Raw genomic sequence first — 22,728 nt, forward strand, 5'->3', positions numbered from 1 at the left:
GAGGGGAAGGCAATGGATAGCGAGGAAGGAAGTTCATATTTGGTGCATTTTTTTTTTTTTTTTTTTTTTTTTTTAACAAGCCCTGACATCTCTGGCCTCTGTGCCATAACAGAGCCCTGGAGCATGGCTGAGCATCACTGACTAGAAGAACATTGATGTGGAAGGCTGCAGGACAACCACACAATAATAACACCCACTGGGAAGGCCTCGCAGTGGGCTGAATTCCCTGCTACTTCCCTCTGCATTTCTAATAGACTGATGGTAATGGGGAATTTTATTCCAGCACGTTCTCTGTAAGGTCAAAGCTCCCAGGTTTCTGTAGGTCCAATTACACAAGAGTTAAATATTACCAGAGTTGTATTATCAGGAGGCATCAATGTTACAGTGCACCAGAGAGGGACAGAAATTTACTTTTGTGTGATTTAGGAACAATTTAAAGGGAAATTAATTCTCTATGTGATTGTTCTTTGGGTGGTAAAACATGATTTATGGCCTAATGACATTGACCTCTGCTCATTTCTTTTTGTTTCGTGATAATGGACAATCTGAAATGTTTCAGTAAAAACTGGCTTTATGTAGCACACATCGGTAAAATCTGGGATTAACATCAAGTTATAGCACATTAGGGATATCATAATTGTGGCAGTTCATCTCACTACCAGTGAAATTCAAGGACTCTTGATTCTTGCTACCATATCTAAAACATAATTCTAATCCAGTATGCTTTCCTTTCCATTAAGAAGAGGTGACTGAATCACAATGTTGATTTTTGAGGTTCTTTGCTGTGTTGGTGGCAGTTTCTGTTTTTGTGTGAAATGCACGGTGATATTGTTCACAGACTGGTTCATGAGGATCAGAAATGCGGTCGTTAGTACAACACTAGTATGTTGTGGAAGAAAAGTATTTTCACATATGTTTGTCTAAAATGTCTCCTCTCCCCTCATCATCACTCTGCTGTAGTTGTCGTCTATACCTTTCTGCTGGTACGACCTTTTTGTTCCATCGTTTCTTGGTTCATATATATGTGTCTGCTTCCCTGCTGAGCTTTCCTGCTCAAGTCAAGTTTGAATTTCTTCTCTGGCCCTCCTACGCTCTTTTCATTGGCCATGTTTGTATCACTACAGCCTTTGCACCAGCAACAACACATCTGTATTGTACATTCTCCATGACTGACGTCCTTGCTGCTTATTTCTGAGCTCAATTTCTTTAATTCCACAATAACAGGTAACATTTTCAAATATGTGGTAATGGCTTGGTACCTTAGTATTGATTTCAGTGGCACCCATACAATGCATGGCTTCTACGATAGCTGAATTTTGTTTAAGAAATTATACACCACTGCAGCATTGTGTTTTGGTGTGTCTTTTGAGCCCAAGTTCTCTAAGTGTGTGTTATTTGAATAAAATAAATACCAAATATCACTACTACAGATCTTGGCATGGTGACTCCGTGGTTAGTGCTGTCACCTCACAGACGAAAAAATTGCTCCAGTTCGATTGCGTGGCCTTGCCCCTGTTTCTTCCAGGCACCATTAGGGGAGCAGCTCAACTCCCCTAATGGTGCCTGGTGGCTTTAATTGGCCTTCTCTGGCTGGGAGCAGAGCGCAGGAATCACTACCCACTAAAAGAGAGCGCTGAAACAAGAGTGATGACTAAAGTGTGGACATACATGTGCACACACGCTCAAGCAGACACACAAAGAGAAGCCTGCACATTCACACAGACGCACACACACAGAGTAAGCTTTTAATCCACCCGGGAACTCCTCCAACTCTTCCTCTTTCGGCCTTTCCTGCATTGAGACATAAATCCATATGCCTCAAAACCTGCCGTAAAAAATCAAATCCTATGTGAATACACTTTTCCCCCCACATAGAGAAGTGGAGAGGCGGGTTCCTCCATCCAGGAAATGATTGTTTGATTTCTACCTGTCGGATGGTAGTGTTCAGGGGCTGTTTGACACAGCTCCCTGTTCTGATCTCAGCAGGGGAGAAAGGGATGAGTGTCACCTGAAATAGTAATGATGTCCTAAAGAGGCCTCTACCACACTGCAGTAATACAGATGGTGAAACTGTCATATTCGTGCCTTTTTAATAATTGCGCTGATACGATAGGCACTCTTGCTCCTGCATGCCATGTACAAACACATTTCCTGAAAGATGCGATGTGTGGGACTTTTTGAATTAATAAACTGCATCTTTGTGAAATGTGTGATGACACATGCTAATGCAAGAGAGAAAACAAGCTGTTACAAACAGTAGCCCCTGCTATGTGCTTTTATTTGGTCTAATTTGAGAATTCTCAAGCCCAGTTTCACATGAAATCCCTTCTGGCGAACTGGGAAGTTACGTTTCAAAAGCAGCAGGGAGGAGAGATAATAAAATATGCAGAAAGACAGCAGCATGCAGGGGCTACTGTGGAGTGGATGCTATCACAATTCATTTGACATTGATACATTTAGTGAGAATCCTACGTGGGGTGCCTTTAAATCTCATAACCAAAAACACTGAGCTACAAAGTCAAAAATATTCTGTGTTCCACTGTTGACTCTCCTGGGAGCGATTATAGATGTTATTATTCTCTAGGACAGATGCTGTTTGTACTGAGTAGGCTATCTCTAGAGCATTGGGGGATGAGAGACAGACAGACTGAGAGAGAGAGAGAGAGAGAGAGAGAGCAGGCAGACAGACAGATAGACTGTAATACTGCTAGCTAAACAACATGAACTTCTACTTTATCTAATGAGCATTCCTGAAAGACAGAGACAGAAACCACTCTCTGTCTCACATTGCTCAGGTGGGAATAATAGTGCTGAGGACGGGGAATTGCTAAAAGCTACGTAAACATACCACACACCCATATCAACTCCCTCAGCTACCCATAGCCTCAATATCACAAACAGACCTTGAAAAAGGCACATGAAAGACAAAAAAGAGAAAACAGTCTAAAGCAGAGGAGGGGCTGAGGGTAAACGGGAGGGAGAGTGAGTGCGCAAGTGATAGAGGAAGAAAATGAGAAGAGTAAAAATGAACTATACAGTGGAAGCATGATCCTCTTTAGCATTTAAGCCGGAAGCGTTTACTGAGTGAGTTAAGAGTGAGAGTCTCCCACTGTATATGTCTGAAGTGCACGGAAACAAAGCTGACAGAGAAGATCAATCCACACAACTCAACACATCCCAGCACCAGCTGTCACTCTAATTGCCTCTCTCTGCTGTCATCTTTAGCATCAATTCCATGCTAATGCCGTGCCAGGTAATGCTGCTTATGGGGCTACGCAAGTGTCGACTTTCTCTAATGAGCATTTAATTTCCATATAGAGCACAGGCGTTTTCTGCAGCGGCTACAGACCCTCTGCATGTGGGGTTCAGGTGTATACAGTATGTGTGCCACTATGGCCCCGTGCCAGGCTGGATTCTTAATGGGCTAAGCAGTGTTTACTTTTCAAAGACTCGCACATGAATTATTGATGGCTGAGAGCTGATTTCTTCTTGGAATTAGCCTAGAATAATCCATCTGGGCCTACCTCGCTTCTTAGGTGCCATGTCTGTCTCCAGGGTAAATGGGCTGACTGGAAACTTATGTAGCTTCGCACAGTAATTTGTTATTCTGATTTCTGCTGAGTGTAAAATGGTTACTTAAAGTGGGGCAGAAAACCGTGCTTAAGGAGACAGGCGCTGTGTGCACAGTGGGAAGCTCTCCAAACGGGCTTGGGTTTTCTGGTCTGTGGAGCTATATGGCCACGGACAAGGAAAAATGACTAATATGTGCTGCAGAAGCACTTTTTTGTTTTTGAATGAATTGAAATGAACCTAGACCTGAGTGCCTGTTCATATGGTAAATCTAAATTGATAGACTTGTTTACACTCTTACACGCCAAAAGTAAGCAATCTACGCCTCTATCAAGCACCATTTCTTCATGATAACCCGAGGTGTTTAACGTAAGCTGACAATGGAACAACCTGCAGACGCTGTTGTTTAAAGGCAGTTGTTTTCCGCGGCTACAGTCTCAACAAAAACGATCACTCCTTGACTGATTTGACAAGTTGTTTGACCAAATGTAATGTTTTTTTTCAACCTCTGTTTCAACCTCTGAACTGACCTAATCGACCACGATTTTCATGAATATTTTTGAACCAGTAAGATTCCCTTTGAGGCCTTTTGCTCTTCTGCCCCACACTGCCCACACATCTCCTTCAACTTCCTCTTCTCTCACTCTCATCACTTTTTGGAGCTCGTGATAATGCCTTTAGACATAGCAGTCTTTCCTCTGTTGTCGTTTTCCTCTAGAACACATCGACTCCCTCCTCCTCCTGGTCGTGAGATGTCAGCTGATCGTTCCCTTTGGTTGCTATCTCTCACCCCAGACATGTCTCCCACAGCTCAGGACTCCCGAGGAGCTCGCTCAGCCAAAACCCCGGCACACCCTGGAGAACTTGGGAACCTGGAGCTCCCTACTTCCAAGACTCTGAGCAATAGTTTGCATGATTTCACAGCAGGGAAGAGGATGAATCTTGGGAATTGTGGGATGCTGGGAGAGGATAGGGGGTATGCGGGGCCTGGTGCATTGATGCAGTGCGTACACCTTGCAAATGGCACTTGGCCTTCTGTCTCTGGCTCTCAAAAGGAAGGAAACATTAACATAAACACCTATAGTATACATACCTATAAGTCATATATTACATGCTAAAAATCCTTGTATGGTAAAAACTGCAAGTTTTCAGAGAAAGTGTGAGATTGAGGAAGAAATGTGTTGGAGAGGAGCTGGGGGAAGAGAAGGCACTACATATGAGTCTTCCTTCCTGCTGCGCTCCTGTGTGAGATGCCAATTTGTCCAGACCCCGACTCATTTCTTGGCCCTCTTTGGTGTCAGGGAACGAAAAGGCTTTGCATCTGAAGTTTGGTAATAAACTCTTGGATTCGATCCACCCCTCGGACAGAAATGAACCAGCCTGAGAGGAAGAATAAAGATACCGTTCCTCAGCAGTCTGTCAGAGGAAGCTGGCTCTGCTTCCTTTCCTGCTTGTTTGCTTTGTTTTTTTTTTTCGCTTTTTTTTTTTTTAACCATTTCAACTTATTTATTTGTTTATTTTTTGGCTTCATACTACCCATCTGCCATTGCTGTGGTGACATGTCTTTGAGCAGTTGACGAGGCTGCGTATGAGAGCACCAAACTGTAGAGGGAAAAGGAGCCTGCCTAATTAGCGTGACTGTGGACTTGGCGGAGGGTGACACTCGTTATGTGTGTTGCCTCATTATGGGTCTTTATATGAATATGCACACGCACTCACTCAGAATTTTATAGCCGCCATTATATGTAAACTGTAGACACTTGAATGCGTGGAGGGGGCAAAATAATTCCAGAAAGTTGCAATGTCTGGTTATCGCATCATGTGCTTGCTAGTGTGGCTCTGGGTGCACAGGCGGTGCAGAGGTGCAGGTGCTTGTTTCATGTTTCATTGTCTCAATGTGTGCACCCGTGTATGAACGAGACCATTCCATCTCACCACGACTCTCTGCAGCTATCTCTCAGGTAATGTGTGTGCACTCCTGAGCAGAGATTGATGTACTCTGTCTTCCACTCCCTGTCCGTCCCTCCTCGCCTGTATCCCTCTGTATCACCCTGCTGAGCTAATCCAAGCTGGCCAAATCCCTCCGCCGCGCAGCCCTGCATAGGAGCCGTCCTGCTGCGTGCAATATGCCACCCGCCTCCCCAGCAATGCCAGCCCTGTAGGGCTTCACTCCCAACTGTGGCGTCTCGTCAGTAAACAGACAAAGATGTATGAAGCCTCTAAGTGACTCGGAGCAGGTAGGGTTAGAACAATAACTTGTTGTTGGAACATGACAGAGAGTTATCAGCTCTGTGGGATTGGCCGTGCTCCCAGGTGACTTCAGCCACACAAGAGGAGCAGGCAGCGACACAGCCAAGCATCTCAAAATTCATACTCCGACCTCCCAGACACCTGCGACAGATTCGAAACTGACACACCTTTCATTTCAATTGTCTTTAATGGAACCGGCGTGCCAATGAGAGAAGAGCTGCGATAAGCTGTGGTCTATCTGTGTGTAGTCAATTACCCTTCGTCTGTACGGATGGCCTGAAAACTCAAATCCTCCAGTACAATCAGTGTTGCACCCAACTGAGCAAAACACAGAATATCAAATTAAGTTCATCTGTCAAGGGAAAAACCCAGTGTTCTCATATCTAATTGCCAGCTGAGGCTTTGGAACAGGATTCTATAAGAAAGAGTTGTGATCAGTTCAATTCTGTCTCTGCTCTTCTCCTTTTTTTTAATACTTGTCTCTGCTTTTTTTTCTGCCCTCTGTCTCTGCTGGAGAAATGTTTCAGAGCTCAGACAGCCTTAATGAGTCCAATGTGTGGATTTGGAGAGGCTCTCTTTGTGTGGTTTTGTCTTTATCTTCATCTCTGGCTAACACTCAATTGCTCAAGTTGCAAGGTTTACCATGGCAAACAAAACACATTATCAGCCTCTTGTGAGCAATGATGGAGAGCATTTCACCACTGAGCTCATTGCACTGCAGGAAAAATGCCGTTTTTTTCCCCCCCAGTGTACAGGTGATGCCATTCACCATCCATATCTGGCATCTCCAACCCTATGACAGAGATTTCAATTAGGCTTGTTGAAGCATCTGCAGTGAACCCAGAGGTTGGCATTTAAATCCCATATATGCTGGACCCTATTAGCTGGCTTGGGGGAAAGCAATATGGGCAAGATCAGCTCTAGGCTGACCCCTCTCTCCCACAGACCGCACACAGCTGAAAACAAATGGGTCCAAGTAATTGTGGCTCTCATTGCAGGGATCCAGAGGAGCACAAACAGCACGCAGCAGAAAACAAACCACGGCATGTTCGCACACACTTGCCCAGGAATTACTGTTGCAAAGGCAGCCTATGACAGTAAATGATTCTGTTAGCATAAACAGGGCGTTGTGCAGTGTGGTTCACTGCATGTAATCAAACCATTGGTATACCTTTGCAATAGTTTGGTGGTATCTCAGCTATATTCAATTAAAGTCAATTAAAACATTGTGGGGTTTTCCTGCATTGTCCTGCATTTCCTACATTGGCAGAAAATGGCAGGAAATCTGAGTCCACTACACAGACCAGTATTACATTTTAGACTGTCCAATGGATCACATTAGGTAATAATATAAAGTAATGACTTGCTTATTTGAAAAATTAACTGGGTAATGATTGCTTGAATTGAAAAACATGTTAGGTTACAAGCCACCACAAAAAAATTAACCTGAGTACTCTAATACATTTCTTTCTGATGTGATACCCCAACAATTGAGCTGCCTAAGGAATACTTTGAAGAATAAATTCAAAACCTCTCAAAAATTAGATTAAAGTCTAAGAGGGATGAAAGTGTGGATTGTGATGAAACTGTCCATCGACAGAGGGTCGTTCTATCAGTGGTGACAGGAGAGAAAATGTGTTGGAGCAACACGGGGCATGTCGAGCCAGCCAAAGTGAACCACATATAAAAATTGTTTTACACAAAACAGGAAGTGCACAATTTACGATTTCTATCAATCTTTGAGGAAACGACATGCGGTGTATGATGGCAAAAAGCCAAGGTAATACTGGAAATGTCCAGTTAGCATTATGGGAAGGCATTCTTCTAGCCAGCAGACCCTCCTGTAGGCACTGCAGCTGTCACTACCCAGTCAGGAGAAAATGCTCTGAAACACTGAAACTGAAACACAACGACTGCACCATCAGTTTAGATTTTTTTGTACCAACGTCCTGATCTTATACCCCTCAAGCACAAGGTTACCAAAAATAACTGATTCCATTAGTTTTGTTTATTGTCCATATGAAATCCCTGTAGACAACTAAGGGATATCACTCTGCACCACTCCATGTGGATGTGTCCCACACCACAGCTTTTTTTTTTTTTTTTTTTTTTTTTTTTTTAGGTTTTGGTTTTGTTTTGTTTTTCTTATTACTTACCCACCTGAGGAATTTGTTAAGTTATGGTACACTGCAATTTGACGGCTGAATATATATATATATATTTTTTATTATTATTATGTGTTTATTAAGACAGCAGATAAAGCAGAAAAAAATAAACATCTGGCAAAAAAATATATTCTACATGTCTGATTCATCATAACATAATGATATCTGATTCATTCTAATATATATATAGATAGATAGATAGATAGATAAATAGATAGATAGATAGATAGAACACTGAAAAACTTCCTGTTCCTTTCCGGGTCGTTTCAGTCATGGAAACACGAATAAAACTGGATTTAAAAAAAGCTAAAGAATTCAAAACTAGGACAGTGCTGTGTTAATCTATGCCAGGACTTGTGTCTATAAAAATATTAAATTTGAGTAGGAGGTGTGCTAATTTGGCCACAGTGACAAAGGGAAAGCAGCTGCACTTTGGCACCAGCTAAGCCTCTTTTTGAGCGAGGCAAAGCCCTGTTTGTATTTTTCATAGTGATGTTTTGTTCAGTTTAACTTCTTTCGACGCCCATGATAACCAATTACCATAGACTGTTCAGACTGGGCGTGATGCACCGTTGAGCTCGGACTAAGCTGCGGACAGCTTGCGATCTAAGTGAAGTTCACCAGAAAACACACTGAAAATACGTTGTAGATGTTCAAACATAGCGAGAGAAAAAGAAAGAGGGAGAAATAACAAAGGGTGCAAAGATAAAAGCTTGACAAAAAATAATTATATTAGTTGCAAGGTCAGGAGCAATTATGAAGAGAGAGATGGGGTTTCTGCAGTGCAGAGGATTCACGCATAACCTGCGCTGGAAAATATGCTTCTGGGGTGAACAGCCAAGCTCCTGCATGCCAAGCGTGTCCATGGCTGGTCTGAACCAAGCATAAGGTGGGATTACCTGGGGAAACTATTTTGGCTATAAAAGAAAAAAAAAAAAATGGGTAAGTTGATTGGACAGTCCAATGTTATGGCCTAGTTGTAAAGCTTTGAAATGGTTTTAAAGCTGTCCATGTTAAAAAAAAAAAAAAAAAAAAAAAAAAAAAAAAAAAGGAATGTAAAAATATATCCATCTGATCACACTGATTCACAGAAAAACGCTCTATCCCCTTGGCCTGACTGGAGTCCTATAAATCCACCCATTTTGCTCATATTAATTTTCAGGTGTTGGGTAAGCTCAGTGGCAGGATATCATCTCCACGAACAGCAGGTGACAAATCAAACTGGGGAGGGGGTGCTCTGTCCAGAGAAAGCTTGAATGACCAACAGTAGCTTGATTCACTGCAAACAGATTTCTTTTAACCACCTCCATCCATACTTGTGCTAAAAGCAAGGAAGAAAAAAAACAAAACAAAACAAAACAAAAAAGTTATTTGTCATTGCCATTTGGGGCTGCCGAAGCATGAAGTTATGAAGCATTTATAAGTTTTATGAAAAAAGTTTCCTTTTTTTTTTTTTTAAACTCCTTTCATTTTCAAAGTTCTACCAGTCAGACCATACAAAATAAAACCCTGTTTTTTTTCCATATTTTTTCTATGAAGCATCCAAACTGGGTTGCTTGGAGTGGGTTTAGGTCAAAACTGTCTGTGGTGAAAATACGCAGGAGGAGTGATGGACTTTATGTGCAAAGAAATTTAACATTCCTTCTTTTTCCTCCTCTGATAATACCAGATAGAGTTATCAGGTTTGTGTTCACTGTATATCTGTTCACAGTGTTTGGTCTCTAGCCTGAATTAAACATTCCATACAATATATCTCAAATAACATGGCATTTTTTTGTTAGTGTCAAAGAAGGCCAAGGGTTAGTTTGCACGATCATGACATTTTGTACTATTGGACCATGCAGCAGATTTTTTTTTTTTTTTTTTTTTTCAGTATTTTCAACTCGTTTTTTGTGGAAACTTTAACTTCACAAAAGTATATGTCTCTAGAGGGTAGCTTTGCTGTAGTTCAACTTCTTCCACTGTGAAGAAAGCAGTAACTTGTAAAACTATACTTAAAAAGTAGCTTCCCCTATACTGGCTTTAAGGAGGCTTTGCGAACCAAGAGATACATGAGAGGAGAGCAGCAGCAGCAGCAGCAGCAGCAGCAGCAGCAGCCACACACTGGAAGCAACGTGTATGCATTTCATTTCAATTTTATGTCTTTGGATACCCAAAGTGAAGCTTAACAGGTACTTTCACAAGAGGGAGAGAAATAACTGAGAATGGAATATGTTGCACTTGAACAGAGAAAGGAAGATGCTGAACAAAATGTAATGAGGCAGAGACTTTGTGTGCGCATGTGTGTGTGTGTGTGTGTGTGTGAGAGAGAGAGAGAGAGAGAGAGAGAGACAGAGAGAGAGAGAGAGAATGTGGGAGCGTGTAGATTCTTCTGCTCTCTATGTAAGTTGACAGGTAAATTAGCATGTGTGGCTAACAGGGCAAGAAGCGGCCAAGCCCTCCTTTGCACCCTTTCATTCCGACAAACAGGCAGCTCGTTGACCCGACCGTCGCCTCTGTCACTCCATGCCTCAGCATTAGCATTTAAACACACAAACATACACCCTCCCACTTTGACATCGACACACTTACTGACATACTAACAACAGCACACTCCACTGCATCCACACACAAAGCTGCTGTGGATGGGCATACGGGGAAGGATAACTTAATTTGATAAGACTTTGAATTAATCAGAGATGCGTCTTGAAATGCTCAAATAGGTTTTGAGATGTCAGCCTATTGATTGATCTTCCATCATGCTTTTTAGCAGAAATGAGAGGCAGTGAAAATTCATGGATCACAGCATGCATCTCAAATAGAATGTGTGGAGTTGTTTACAATCTGCTCATCAAGGCAAGGGGTAAATCTCTCTCATGCAGCCTGCTTTTTTCTCCACCTTCCTGCACATAGCAGGAATCAATAGCCAGATTGCTCGTTCTCTAAATCTCTCTGTCATTAGTTTTGCCTCCAATCTCTTTGCTGTGTATACCCTTGATGCCATGTTTGAGTCATAAATCAAGACTGAGATCTACTCTGTGTAAAGTGGGAGGAGTGGGGGCGTGTATGTGTGCATGTACATGTAAATGTGTGTGTGCAAAGGCATATGTGTGTGCCTGCGGTGTATACGCGCACATACATGAGTGTTTGCGGATGTGCAAAAGAGATACCGCAGTGGGGTATTACCGCATATCAGCGTGCCTGTCTCCTCATAGCGGGTGTCTGAATGTTTCATCTAATCATTAAACGCTGACAGGCTCCACAAAGTAGCACCATTGATCCCCTTCAGAGGGATACGGGGCCTGACTTCATTAGCCCTGTTAGTGCTAAGCTGCTTTACCCTCGCTCACGCCTGGCTTAACCTGCACATAGACAGAGAGATAAATGCAAAAAGGAGGAGGCAAGGCCGGCAGAAGGGAGAGGATAAGAGGAGAAGGAGGTGAAACAAAAGGAAAGCAGAGACAAAGGCGTTTAGAGAGCATGGCAAAAGGTGTCAAAGTCAGGTACAAAGGATGAGGAAGTGAGGAACGGGGGGGGGGCACGGGGCGTGTGAACCTGCGGTTTTCAGAGGCGGTGAAGGGGATGAAGCTCAAAGTGGCGTTTGAAGTGAGAGGGCTCTCCAAATGCTGAGACGAGCAACGCAATCAATTAACTTGTGTTGCAATTAATCAATTATTACGCTGGCCCATCGACAAACAGTGCTTAGCTGGTCATACCTCGTGAGGCCCCAATGCATCAAAGAATTAGCATTGACCTTTGTGCACATGTATCCGCACTCATGCGCAAGCTAATTTATGCTAGCACATATGCATTTAAGCGCATAAAGATATGCACACACGTCTTTGTTCCCAGCATACTTCTCTCATACATTCATCTGCTTTCACTCCTACCAGCCCCCCCACCCATCCTCCCCTCCACTCTGTCTTTTTCTCCTGCCAGCGGAGGTTTTTGGCTGGTTTAAGTACGCCCACAGGCCCCCGAGGGACGGCCCATGACGGATGGGACTGCGTGAGACTCCGATTCGATTCAGCCCATTTGATAAATTTATTGCTGGCATTTTGAAAATGAAATTAGAGGAACGTCTCCTGGAGACTGTTTTTCCAGCACAGGTGCCATAAATATACTTCATTTGGCAGAGGAGAGAGAGGTGGAGTGTTAGGGGGTGGAGAGGTGCTGGATAAGGGATGTGGTGGTGCTAGTGGTGATTGGGGTGGGGGTGGGGAAGGGGGGGGGGATTGGGGCTGAAGAGGAGGTTGGGTGATGTTCCACTGAAAAAGCGAGCTTAGGTTTAAGGTTAGATTATAATGAGGTCCTTTATTAATCATGATACTACTGAGGGGAAACAGCAAAGGTTATTCAACCACTGCCTGAATACTATCTGGCCTTAAACATGTGCACACACTGTAGCTAAGCTGGGTGCATAGCTGCACATGTACTGCACATTTACCAGATGCAAGGCCTGCATCTCTAAAGCTGGCTGCTTAAGGATTCAGTTTGTGGAGAATTTACACTGCCAGTGCACACAGATATCCTGCTCTCTCCACTTTTCAGATCAGCACACACACACACAAGCACACAAACACAAGGCATATACATATTATCTTCACCTCAAGGCTCAAGCCATCTATAACTCACCAGTGTTGGGCAGTAACATATTACTCAGTAACTTGTTACTGTAATTTAATTACTTCCCCCAGTTATGAGTAGTGTAAGGGATTGCAATTTACAAAACAGTAATCATCAAAGTTATTAAGGTAAAGTAACAATGTGTTACTGCATTACCAGAACACAATTTGTTTTTATGTTTTTTTTTTTTTTTTTTTGACCTAGGTGAGCTATCTTATGATGATGTGGAATCACAGCAGATCAGGGGAGGTAACGTCAGCTAATAGTCAAAAATAAGGATTGAGGATGAGGGCGAGGCATGCTTTCAGCAGCTGGCAGCATTGTCATTATTTTGAGTCTCTCTCAGTCAAAACTGGAAAGAACATAGCTGTCCATTGTAAACTTTGTGCCGCCAGCAAAATGCATTCAACTTTGACAAATACAACATCTAATTTATTGACGTGAGTGATGTGGCAGCACCGCAATGTAAAACTTGTTGGAAAAAAAAAACACCGGTGCTAACAAGGAGGTCTCTACTGCCAGCGATGCATGCACTCTGGCTAAACAACAGAAACTGGATTTCAGATCAGGACACAGTGGAGGAGAGACGTGAAGTAGACAAGATCTGAAGAAGATCGTCAATGGGGTATATTGCAGAGGAGATGGTACCTATCTCCTCAGTTGACTCTGCCTCACTTTGACACATTACAGAGAAAGTACCCACGAAGAGCAATGTCAAGCTGCCACAGAGAAAGACATTTGCTGGCTACCTCAAGAGAGAATAAGATGTGATGTAATCTAATTTGAAGGCCACACTCAAGAGGTAGACTTTGTTTCCAGCACAGTTGACATCTAGACAGCCAACAACAAAAGCTTTCGGGATGTAAAAGTTCACAGGATCAGCAGTTCCACATTGGAGTGCAACAAGGCTGCCTTAGCATGTAAAAGAATCAGAAACGGGCACACCGTTTAATGATACTGGGGCAGAGATACAACAAATTGCATTCATCTTATGGACCGCTTGGCAAAGTTGTGGCCGCTGTGACAGACATTACATCAACTTTTGCTGAGATGTTGTCAATTCTGAATCTGATTTTGAGCTGGAGGGTGTACATCGTATGCAATTAACCTCATTTCAACCGGTGAGAAAGACTTGCGGACACCAAGGCGGTATCGCGAAATGCACAGCTCTTTGGACCGAGGCAAGTCCATCAACAGCTGCATCAGAACATGTGGAGAGAAAGTCAGCTGCAGAGAGCTTCTGGTGCCATCAACAAGGTGGAATTCTTTTTTTATGAATCACCGAAATAGTCTGTGCATCAAAGTGCTGCATCGTCATGAACCCACTTACAACAGCATTGGACATCTTACAAGGGGATAATTGTTGTTATGGCACTTTATTACCCACCCTCAAAGTCCTTATGCCAAGGACACTTGCCTTGAAAGACTCTCAAGGATGACGGCTGACCTTCGATATGCCATTGTGAAGATATGCCTATGTTCCTAAACCTCTTATCTTTTTGCAAATGTATTTGGGAAAAATGTATTGTATTGCACCATTCATGAACAGAGGGAACAGATCTTACTGCAATATTTGTTTTTAAAGCAGTGAGTAGAATTATTAAAACAATACTAGTCAAAATAATGATATTCATCATCACAGCGAGAGAAGATTAAAACAAATAAAGGGGGTCAATAAATAGCCTAAAACAAAATTAAATCTGTGATATTGATCCCAGGGAGGAAGGAATGGTTTTGGTCAACAGAGAATAGCCTAAAAAAAAAAAAAAATATTTAGATGAAAAATTACATAATGATCATATAAGATAAGGGGCAAATGTAACATAGTAATAGACAGAGTGATGTAACTAAATACTCTGGATACCAATTAATAACTAATATTATTACTTTTTAAAGGAGTAATAAGTACTGTATTACACTTCCCAGCACTGGAATTCACAGAATATGAATAGGAACAGCTATTTTTCTCCATGGTATCCTAGATGTGTGGGACTGAGAGACAAATTGAAAGCTTTTGTGTGTGCTTCTCAATAAATGGTCTTGAAGTGGTTAGCTGCAAAATGGGACATATTGGACATGCTGCAGAACAAAAGCAAAGAAAGACCCATTCACAAATGCACTAAATGCAGACACGCATGTGGACACATACACTCAAAAAGGTGAGCCTGCATTCGTTGTCAGGGTGGCGTGGCCTTATTTATCTCCCTCTCATTCAGAAACATATGGGAGTGCGGCTGTGAAGGGATGATGTACACCATGCCAGCCTCTGCTCCCCATCCACATTCATCAGAAAGAGAGGCGCAGGCAACCCACATCACTTACCTTTATAGGCCCATCTGACAGTGTCGTACACCGCACAGTCATCACATATACACGCACAACAGTGTGTGTGTGTGTGTGTGGCTGGGGGGCTTACTCAGTGTAACCTGTCACTTAGATGCACTCTATCAGTGACGACTATAATGTATCTACATGTGGCTAGATCCAATGCTCTGCGAGGTAAAGACTTTTCCATGCAAATGTTCCCGGGACGTGCTCCTGCTGTTTAGGTGTTTTAAATCTAAATGTTTTGCACATCGTATCAGACGCACTTCTGCTCTGCTGAAAAGCCACACAAAACAACACCTATGTTCTTGTAAGCGCGGCATGGCACCGAAGAAAGTTTCAACAAAATCAGCGGGGAATTCTCTCGTCTGATTGTCTGATCCTGCTTTGCAATCACAGAGCGTGACACACCCTCTGCCATTATCTCCATTATAAAGAGTAGAGGGCTGGGACTGCTCGGTGCATACACCTGCATGCTGCCACTCAGAACAAGACCCCCGGAGCTGTTTAGACAGTTTGACTGTCTGGGCATATCATCCCACCAAATCAAAACAACCTACAGGTACATTCCTATAAACACTGCTCCCCATGCTACACCTCCGCCTTTCCCCAAAGATCCACTATGCAAAATAACCACCTCCCCCAACCTCACATTAACATTCACAGATTGAAACTGTGGAGGAGTCAAAACAGAACTGTGATTAGTCTGAACATAAGACTTACAGAAAGCAATAAACACAGACTTGTAGGCTGTCTGTCATTACTGGATAGCAGGATAATTTACTCTAGGTGTCAGTGGGTGTGAATGATTGACTTTGTAATCAAACACATTGTTCTGTCACAGCAACACTGAATGACTCAATTTCAAATCAACATCAACATCCTGAAATGTTTTTCATCTCATTAGCAAAATTTGAGAACTTGCACACGCAGGCACACACGCATAACCACACACCACGCATCTGAGACGACGTAGGGGGCCACAGGTGACTGATTGTATGTTATCTTACCTTTTTGTGATGACACTCTGGTATCTGTAGATAAAAGAGAAGAGAGAGACAGAGGAATGTGTTAGGATGCGACAGGCTCCTGTCTCGCAGACACACAAAATGAAGGAGATGACAGACAAAGCAGCGATTTGCTGCGAGGGAAACAAGCCACCCAAGAGGGTAAACAGACGGGGGGCGTTGCACACAACCGGGGGGGTCTCTCATCTCAGACCTGCAAAAAATACCCACTTCACCACACTCATCCACACACTCATGCACACTTAAGCGACACTGTATATGCAGCAGAGGTACACAGGTGTGCGCACCTGCACCCAGGTTTTCCCCACTCAACAAGGAGAGATCAGGCAGGGGGGTGAGGGGGATACATCTGAGCAAACATGTTGAAGAGAGTCAAGAGGCCTTGAGAAGAGAGATGACAGTCTCCAGACCCCTGAAAACCCGTGATCTCAAACACAATTTACCTTGAGTGTGCATCTAATAAGTAAAAATAATGCCTCTGAGGTGCAGGGCAAATCAAATCCTTTCACTAGGCATTTTCAGTTCTTACTCAGAGCCCATGAGAGGCACTTAAGGCCCACAAGGTATGGATCAAAACACGCCCTGTCTGGGGGGACAGATGTAGAGCAACTCAATTTGGAGCCTGGACCATTTTCAGGAGCTCTAACAGAAGGAGGGACATGAGTGAAGGAGGAAAATATAGCAAATTTAGCTTATTGTTCTCATAAAATATTTACCAGGACACTGTTTGTAAGCTCCCAAGGTTTCATTTTTATTTAATAGACTTGTCAAGCTTGCTGGGATGCAGGAATAAAGAACAAAGAAAAAAAAGATCCCCTTTTATCGCTTTGCACTCTCAGCAGTCCAAATCCTTGAGCACATTTCTCTACTGGCCACATGCCCAAAAAGCCCAAATGGCCACAGACATGGGAGGAGAATAATTGAATCCGGACGGATTTGTGGTGTGCTGGGCTGAAGGAGTGATAATCCACCGCTTTGCCTAATTGCCAGAGTAAAGATGGCGTCCATTGTGGGGGTGGCGTCGGTGTTTATCAAAGCAGTGTGGCATGGGATTGGACTGAGCACTGAGGCTTTACGCACTTTTGTTTTGCGAGGTGTTACAGTGGATTTGGGCAAATATTGGCGCTCTGGTTATTGCATGGTCTGACTGTCTGCTATGCAAGTGTCCATAAGCTCTGCGTGTCTACCCTAATCTTAAAAGAGGCTTCACATAATTAGAGTTCGTGAAGCACTCTCACAGTCCAGTGCAGTCAAGCTTATCACTAAAAGACAATCCTCGGTCCATTCCCTTCTCACCCCAAAGGCTTACCATCTCTCACCGCTGTTAAAGCCTAATAACACGATAAAATATTATCCAACATGTCACAATCACCAGCTCCTACACTATTCATTTTGTCATTTGTTAAGTCAAAAAAAAAAAAGAAGAAGAAAAAAAGACCATGTCAACTAGATATGTCTTGGCAAGTACTAGCTGTGCGAGTGTCTGTCTCCAAAAATTAGTAAGCCAACTCCTCTTGGGAAACGAGCAACTTTCCAAAGATAATCAGACATTTTCAGATGAAGACAGCTAAAATGAGAGGAGAGAGAGAGAGAGAGAGAGAGAGAGAGAGAGAGAGAGAGAGAGAGAGATGTTTTAAGTAACAAATATCTCAGTAAATTTGGATACAGGGGTGTTCTGTCTAATAAATATCCTGAAAATAGGGGAAAAACAACATCCTCTTAATGCGAGCTTGACAACGATAAATAATGCAATGAAAACAGTTTTTCACCTTTTTAAAACTTGTTGATAAGTGGAATCAACATCTTGGTGATTAGTGTCAGCACTCATACAGTAAATACCTGCTGTTTGGGGAGGCAAGAAACCCCTCGTCATTGATTATTCCATCCTTCCCAGCTATCGGTGGCTTATATGGATTTGGAGACTAATTTGCAGTGAATATGTGAGTGGCGTTTTGATGTGGCCATGCACCCTCTGCAACTCTCCAGCAGGTTCGAGTATTATGTAAATTGGGCCACACGTCAATACAGGGGTCCTGCTCAGAAGGACATATGCAAGCTTAGGAACGTCAAGGCTGCCCGGAAGCATGCCCGGGGACCCTAATAAATACATTTTTAAACAAATTTAAAACATGCAAAAAAAAAAAAAAAAAAAAAATACAGAAACATCTCCCAACTCTCACTCTCTTCGTTTAGTTTAGAAAATCAGAGAGAGAGAGTGGCAAAGAGAGGATTCAGGATTTATTTAGTTACTTCAGTGGAAAGTGATTTCTATAGTTTCAAAGGAAAACAATGCAGCAAATATAGCCCAAGTATTCTTTAGTGACACAAACAGCCAATCCTGGATGGTTACAGTATATTCATGCTGACATTTATAACATCCGTACCCACTGCAATTATCTCCATGGATGTCAGATATTAATTAAAATTAAGTCTGTGGATATTATCTACTTTCCTGTACTATGTGTGTGTGCATTCTTGATTCAGTACTAGGAGTGCTATTTTACAGTGCGGAGAAATAGGAAAAACTGACATGACATGAAAACTGTCAACTGGCATTTACACCGAATGATGGCCTACATTTCTTTCCACTGTACCAAGTGATGAAGCTTTTGTACTCCTGGTAAATGCAGAGTGTAGTGAATGCCCCAAATAGGGTAAACCTATAATGGCACTGACTGACATCCACAGAAATTGGGTTTCCACCAAATCTCTGGAGGCTGAGAGAAATAATAAATTAAAGGAAAAGCATTAACACCTATGGCATCATCCTCTGTATTTGTTGAGGGACCTTGGCTGTATTTAAAATGACCAGTCAGCTACTTAACAGGCTGTGTCCACAGGGTTTTAAAGACGAGCTGGCCAGAGTCAGAGAGCTGTAGTAGTTTATCTGACCGAGGGCCAGAGAGGTCTTTCTTTGTTTTATAATAAGCAAAGCCTGCAGACAATCATTTCGAGGACTATCATCACCGACGGCGACAGCAGCTTCAAAAATAGTATCTCACAGCTGTGGGTATGAATCCCCTGCTTCCTCTCTTTGCCTTTCTCCTCCCTCTTCCCATTGCGTTCTCTTATTCCTCATCTTGTCCTCTCTTTTTCATTATTAGTCGCTATTAAGCACTCTCTCTGCTCCTCTTCTCCTGTATGATCCTCCAGATATGAGGGCATTTGGATCTTCAGAGATGGATTCAGCTGAGTACCAGTAGAACCAGAGGGACTGCGAATGAAGGATAACATTTTTACTTTCTGATTGACACCCTGCATTTTTTTTTAATGATGCAACTGGATTTCTCCAGTTCTCACATTTCCTTAGGACTATAAACTCAATCAGCACATACAAGATAATGTCAATTCTCAGCAAAAGCAATAAGATCAATACAAATTACAAGGATACATCAACAACAGTTGTAACAGTTTAACAATTTATATATAATTAATTTCAATGCATGGCCCTCACCTCCAACCTGAAACACAGATCTGCAGATGTCCAGGAATTCCCCCACATCTCCTGCACTGTATATCCATCCCACACTGATTGAATTAGACTGCTATTGGAAACCTGTCTCCCACTGACCTCTTAAAGTTGTGGCCTTCCAGCAGTCTGCTCTGGGAATAGCTTTAATTACAGCTCGAAATTGGGTTCGATTTTATCCCCATCATGAAGTGAGGAATCCTTGCAGCTAATCATCGCTTCATCAAGACAAATGAAAAGCATATCATCACTGTAAGGTGTTCCAAGTGTGTGTGTGTGTGTGTGCGTGTGTTCATGCATGTGCGTTTGCGTGGCTGTGCATATGTGTGTTGGCTTGAATGCAGGTGTGTGAGGGTTTGAGCTGTGTGTGTGGAATGCGGCATGCAGACAACAGAGGAAATAAACAAATGCACCTGTCTTCAGATGATTAACCTTTATTGATATATCATCACTGTAATGTAATTAGGATAAATTCCTACACTGTAGCTGCTCGTCTCTTAATCACACTCATTCGTGGACAGTGACAGCCCATCAGTCAAAGTTATGAACTCAGGAAGCCGCAACGTGATGGATGTTGACCCCAGTCAGTTATGACCGCTGACCTGGATGTTAATGATTCCAGGAGGACTAAGTGATGGGATAGATAATCTTAGGTAACCATGACCAATAAAAAATGGGACTATGACATATTGGGGAAGCATTGGTGGACCTTGAACACGGAGGTTTAATAAGGCTTGAACAAAGAGGAATTGGAAAACCCAGCCTGAGCTCCCAGATCATTACTCTTTGAAAAAGCATTTTATTACTCTTACGTGCTTACACTGACGCCACGGTTTGTGCCAGACATCCACTGCAATATCACAGCTATTCAAGTTCCTGTACAACTGCAAATGTAAAACAGGCACTTTCTCTTTCTCGGGTTATTCAATTTTTGCGGAGTGCAGCGCTTGCAAGATAGCTGCATGCCACTTAGCACTCCTTGGACTTTCTGTCATCTGTGCCTCCATGCTTGTTAAGGCAGGTAAGAAGCTGTGGCGAACTGCTATGTTGCATCCTGAACCTCGATGATGGAATACTTTTTTCCCTGCATCTCCTGAGAAAAAGGTCAGCATCACTGTTATTCTACCACTGACAGCAGGTGATTGGCGTAAACAGGAAGATGTCACCTTTAGCAGGAAGCTCCAAATTACAGTGCTGATGAAAGTTCACTGCCAGCCGGAGACCATCCCCCTGACAGAGATATTGCTGACACTTGGCATTGCCTTTATTCATTATTTTTGTTCTATGATGTGTGTGTGTGTGTGTGTGTGTGTGTGTGTGTGTGTGTGTGTGTGTGTGTGAGGGAGAGAGAGAGAGCAAGAGCAAGAGAGTGCTTAAAGTTAGACTGCAGAGGTTTGCTTCAGGAGTGTGTTGCAGAGATTTGTGGACAAACTGCAGCCAAACCAATCAGAGGTATTCCTCTGCCTTTAAGTCTCAGTGCAGAATCAGCATACCAACATATGGTGCCATCTGTTGTGCCGCTCTCCCAAAATGCTTTTGATGTTCCTAGTTGACAGTATGTGATGGCTAATCATAATTTTTTAAATGTATTTTAAAACTGGAAGCTTGTCTGTATTTGTATTGCTTGTAAACACTGGAGAAAACAGGCACTAAACTTTAGGATCGGAAAAACGGAAACGGCACTCTTTTTAATTAGCAAGTCCTGCTTGTCTTGAATATGTATTTAACTGCAATATTCATAAATGACATATGAAAAATAATTCTCAAATGTTGCTTTTTAAGCAAACAACTACTCATAAGCCCGTTCTCCTGAGTAAAAAAAAAAACAAAATCAGTGAAAGCTGTCACCAAAACAGATGACTGAGAATTACACAGGTGCTTCTTCTTACTCGCATACTGTACACACATTTTTTATTGCTGGTAAAACACTTGCATACCATGATTAATTATTCATAAAACAAATGTTTTAAAAGCATGTGCTCCTGCTCTTTTCGGAGAACAGAAAAAAAGGTCAGAATACATTCCGAGGTTTTAATTAGCCAAGAGTTACAAGGCTGAGCGTAGCGCATGCTCATCTGCTAGGTGCTGCACAGGGAGAGAGGGGAGAGAGCTGCCTTCTTGCTCATTATGTACTAATGAGTTGTCTATTAATGAAAATGGAAAGCATTTATTTTGTGAGCACAAAGGGTTCAGCTGGATTAATTACTGCACTACAGCAACAAAATGAAAACAGAAAGTGCAGCATCACTCTTGTGTGGCACATTACCCATTAACCAACTGTTATCAAGGCCTGGCAAATGGTGCTGCTCGACACGCAGCAGGAGCACAAACTGTACACACAGTCCACTCAAACTTCATATGAACTGCACTTATAACATCCAGTGCTCTGCACAGATAATGCACAATACGCATGCTCCATCTCACATGAATCTACACATGTCCACCAACACAAAGTTACATCATCCCGTCATCTTAATACAAACACGATTAATGTGGCATTTAAGCTCCAGGCCTTAAACGTTGCTCATTCTGTGTGGGGCAATAAAAAAGCGGTTCCAAACTAATTGCATCGTGCCCAGATTCTGTGCTTCTTCCTGTATTCACACCCACAGCCCTCTCAGTCAATACCACTAGAAATCTGTCATCAGTCGCAATCAATAGTAATAAAAAATAACAATGGCAAACCGGACAAATCTAATAATTATTTAAAGAAATCCAATATCTTCAACAAAATTAAACTGTTCCTTTTCAAAGAGGTGGAGATTTAGAGCTGTGGAAAAACCCCACTGCATGATTCCCATGGAAACTAAGGCTGGGAACACAGTGGAGGATAATAGGGGTGATTAACACCATATTTTGACATCCCAACAATTGGAAGGAGAATTTCCAAACTGTGGCTTGATCGGAACTAACAGTGACCTACAATGAATCTAAGTCACAAGCTACACTGCAAAAAAATCACTTCAAAAGTCATTTAGTGTCATATTCAGTCTAAAGATAAAGAAAATCTCACTTGTTTCCAATGCAAATCAACTTGTTTCCAGAATTTTCTTGAATAAAGTGTCATTTTCTTGATACTAGTGGGCTGATCTACCTTATTCTGCCTTGGAGCAACTTACTTATACTTGTTCCAAACAAAAAATCTTGAAACCCAACTAAATATAAGGCCACTACTACAACTACCACTTAATCTTAAGAAGCCTGCTGTCCTCCAGCTCTCTTTGTAAAGTTTACAGTCCATACTGACTGGATCTCCAACCACAGCTTTACACAAAAGCATTTTTTTTTTCAGTGCTTATTAATGCATGTTGCATTC

The 22,728-nt window shown here is 42.4% G+C and overlaps 1 protein-coding gene across 1 annotated transcript in view; it reads right to left on the reverse strand.

Annotated features, from left to right (window-relative positions):
- LOC115362678 (cadherin-4-like) overlaps positions 1–22,728 on the reverse strand; it is a 241,293-nt gene that overhangs the window by 116,481 nt on the left and 102,084 nt on the right. The window contains exon 3 of the mRNA XM_030056714.1: positions 15,926–15,949. Within this exon, the coding sequence (XP_029912574.1) occupies positions 15,926–15,949 (24 nt within the window). The remainder of the gene's footprint in view (positions 1–15,925; positions 15,950–22,728) is intronic.

Source organism: Myripristis murdjan, chromosome 7 (assembly GCF_902150065.1).
Source record: "Myripristis murdjan chromosome 7, fMyrMur1.1, whole genome shotgun sequence".
In the NCBI taxonomy this organism is placed as follows: Eukaryota; Metazoa; Chordata; class Actinopteri; order Holocentriformes; family Holocentridae; genus Myripristis; species Myripristis murdjan.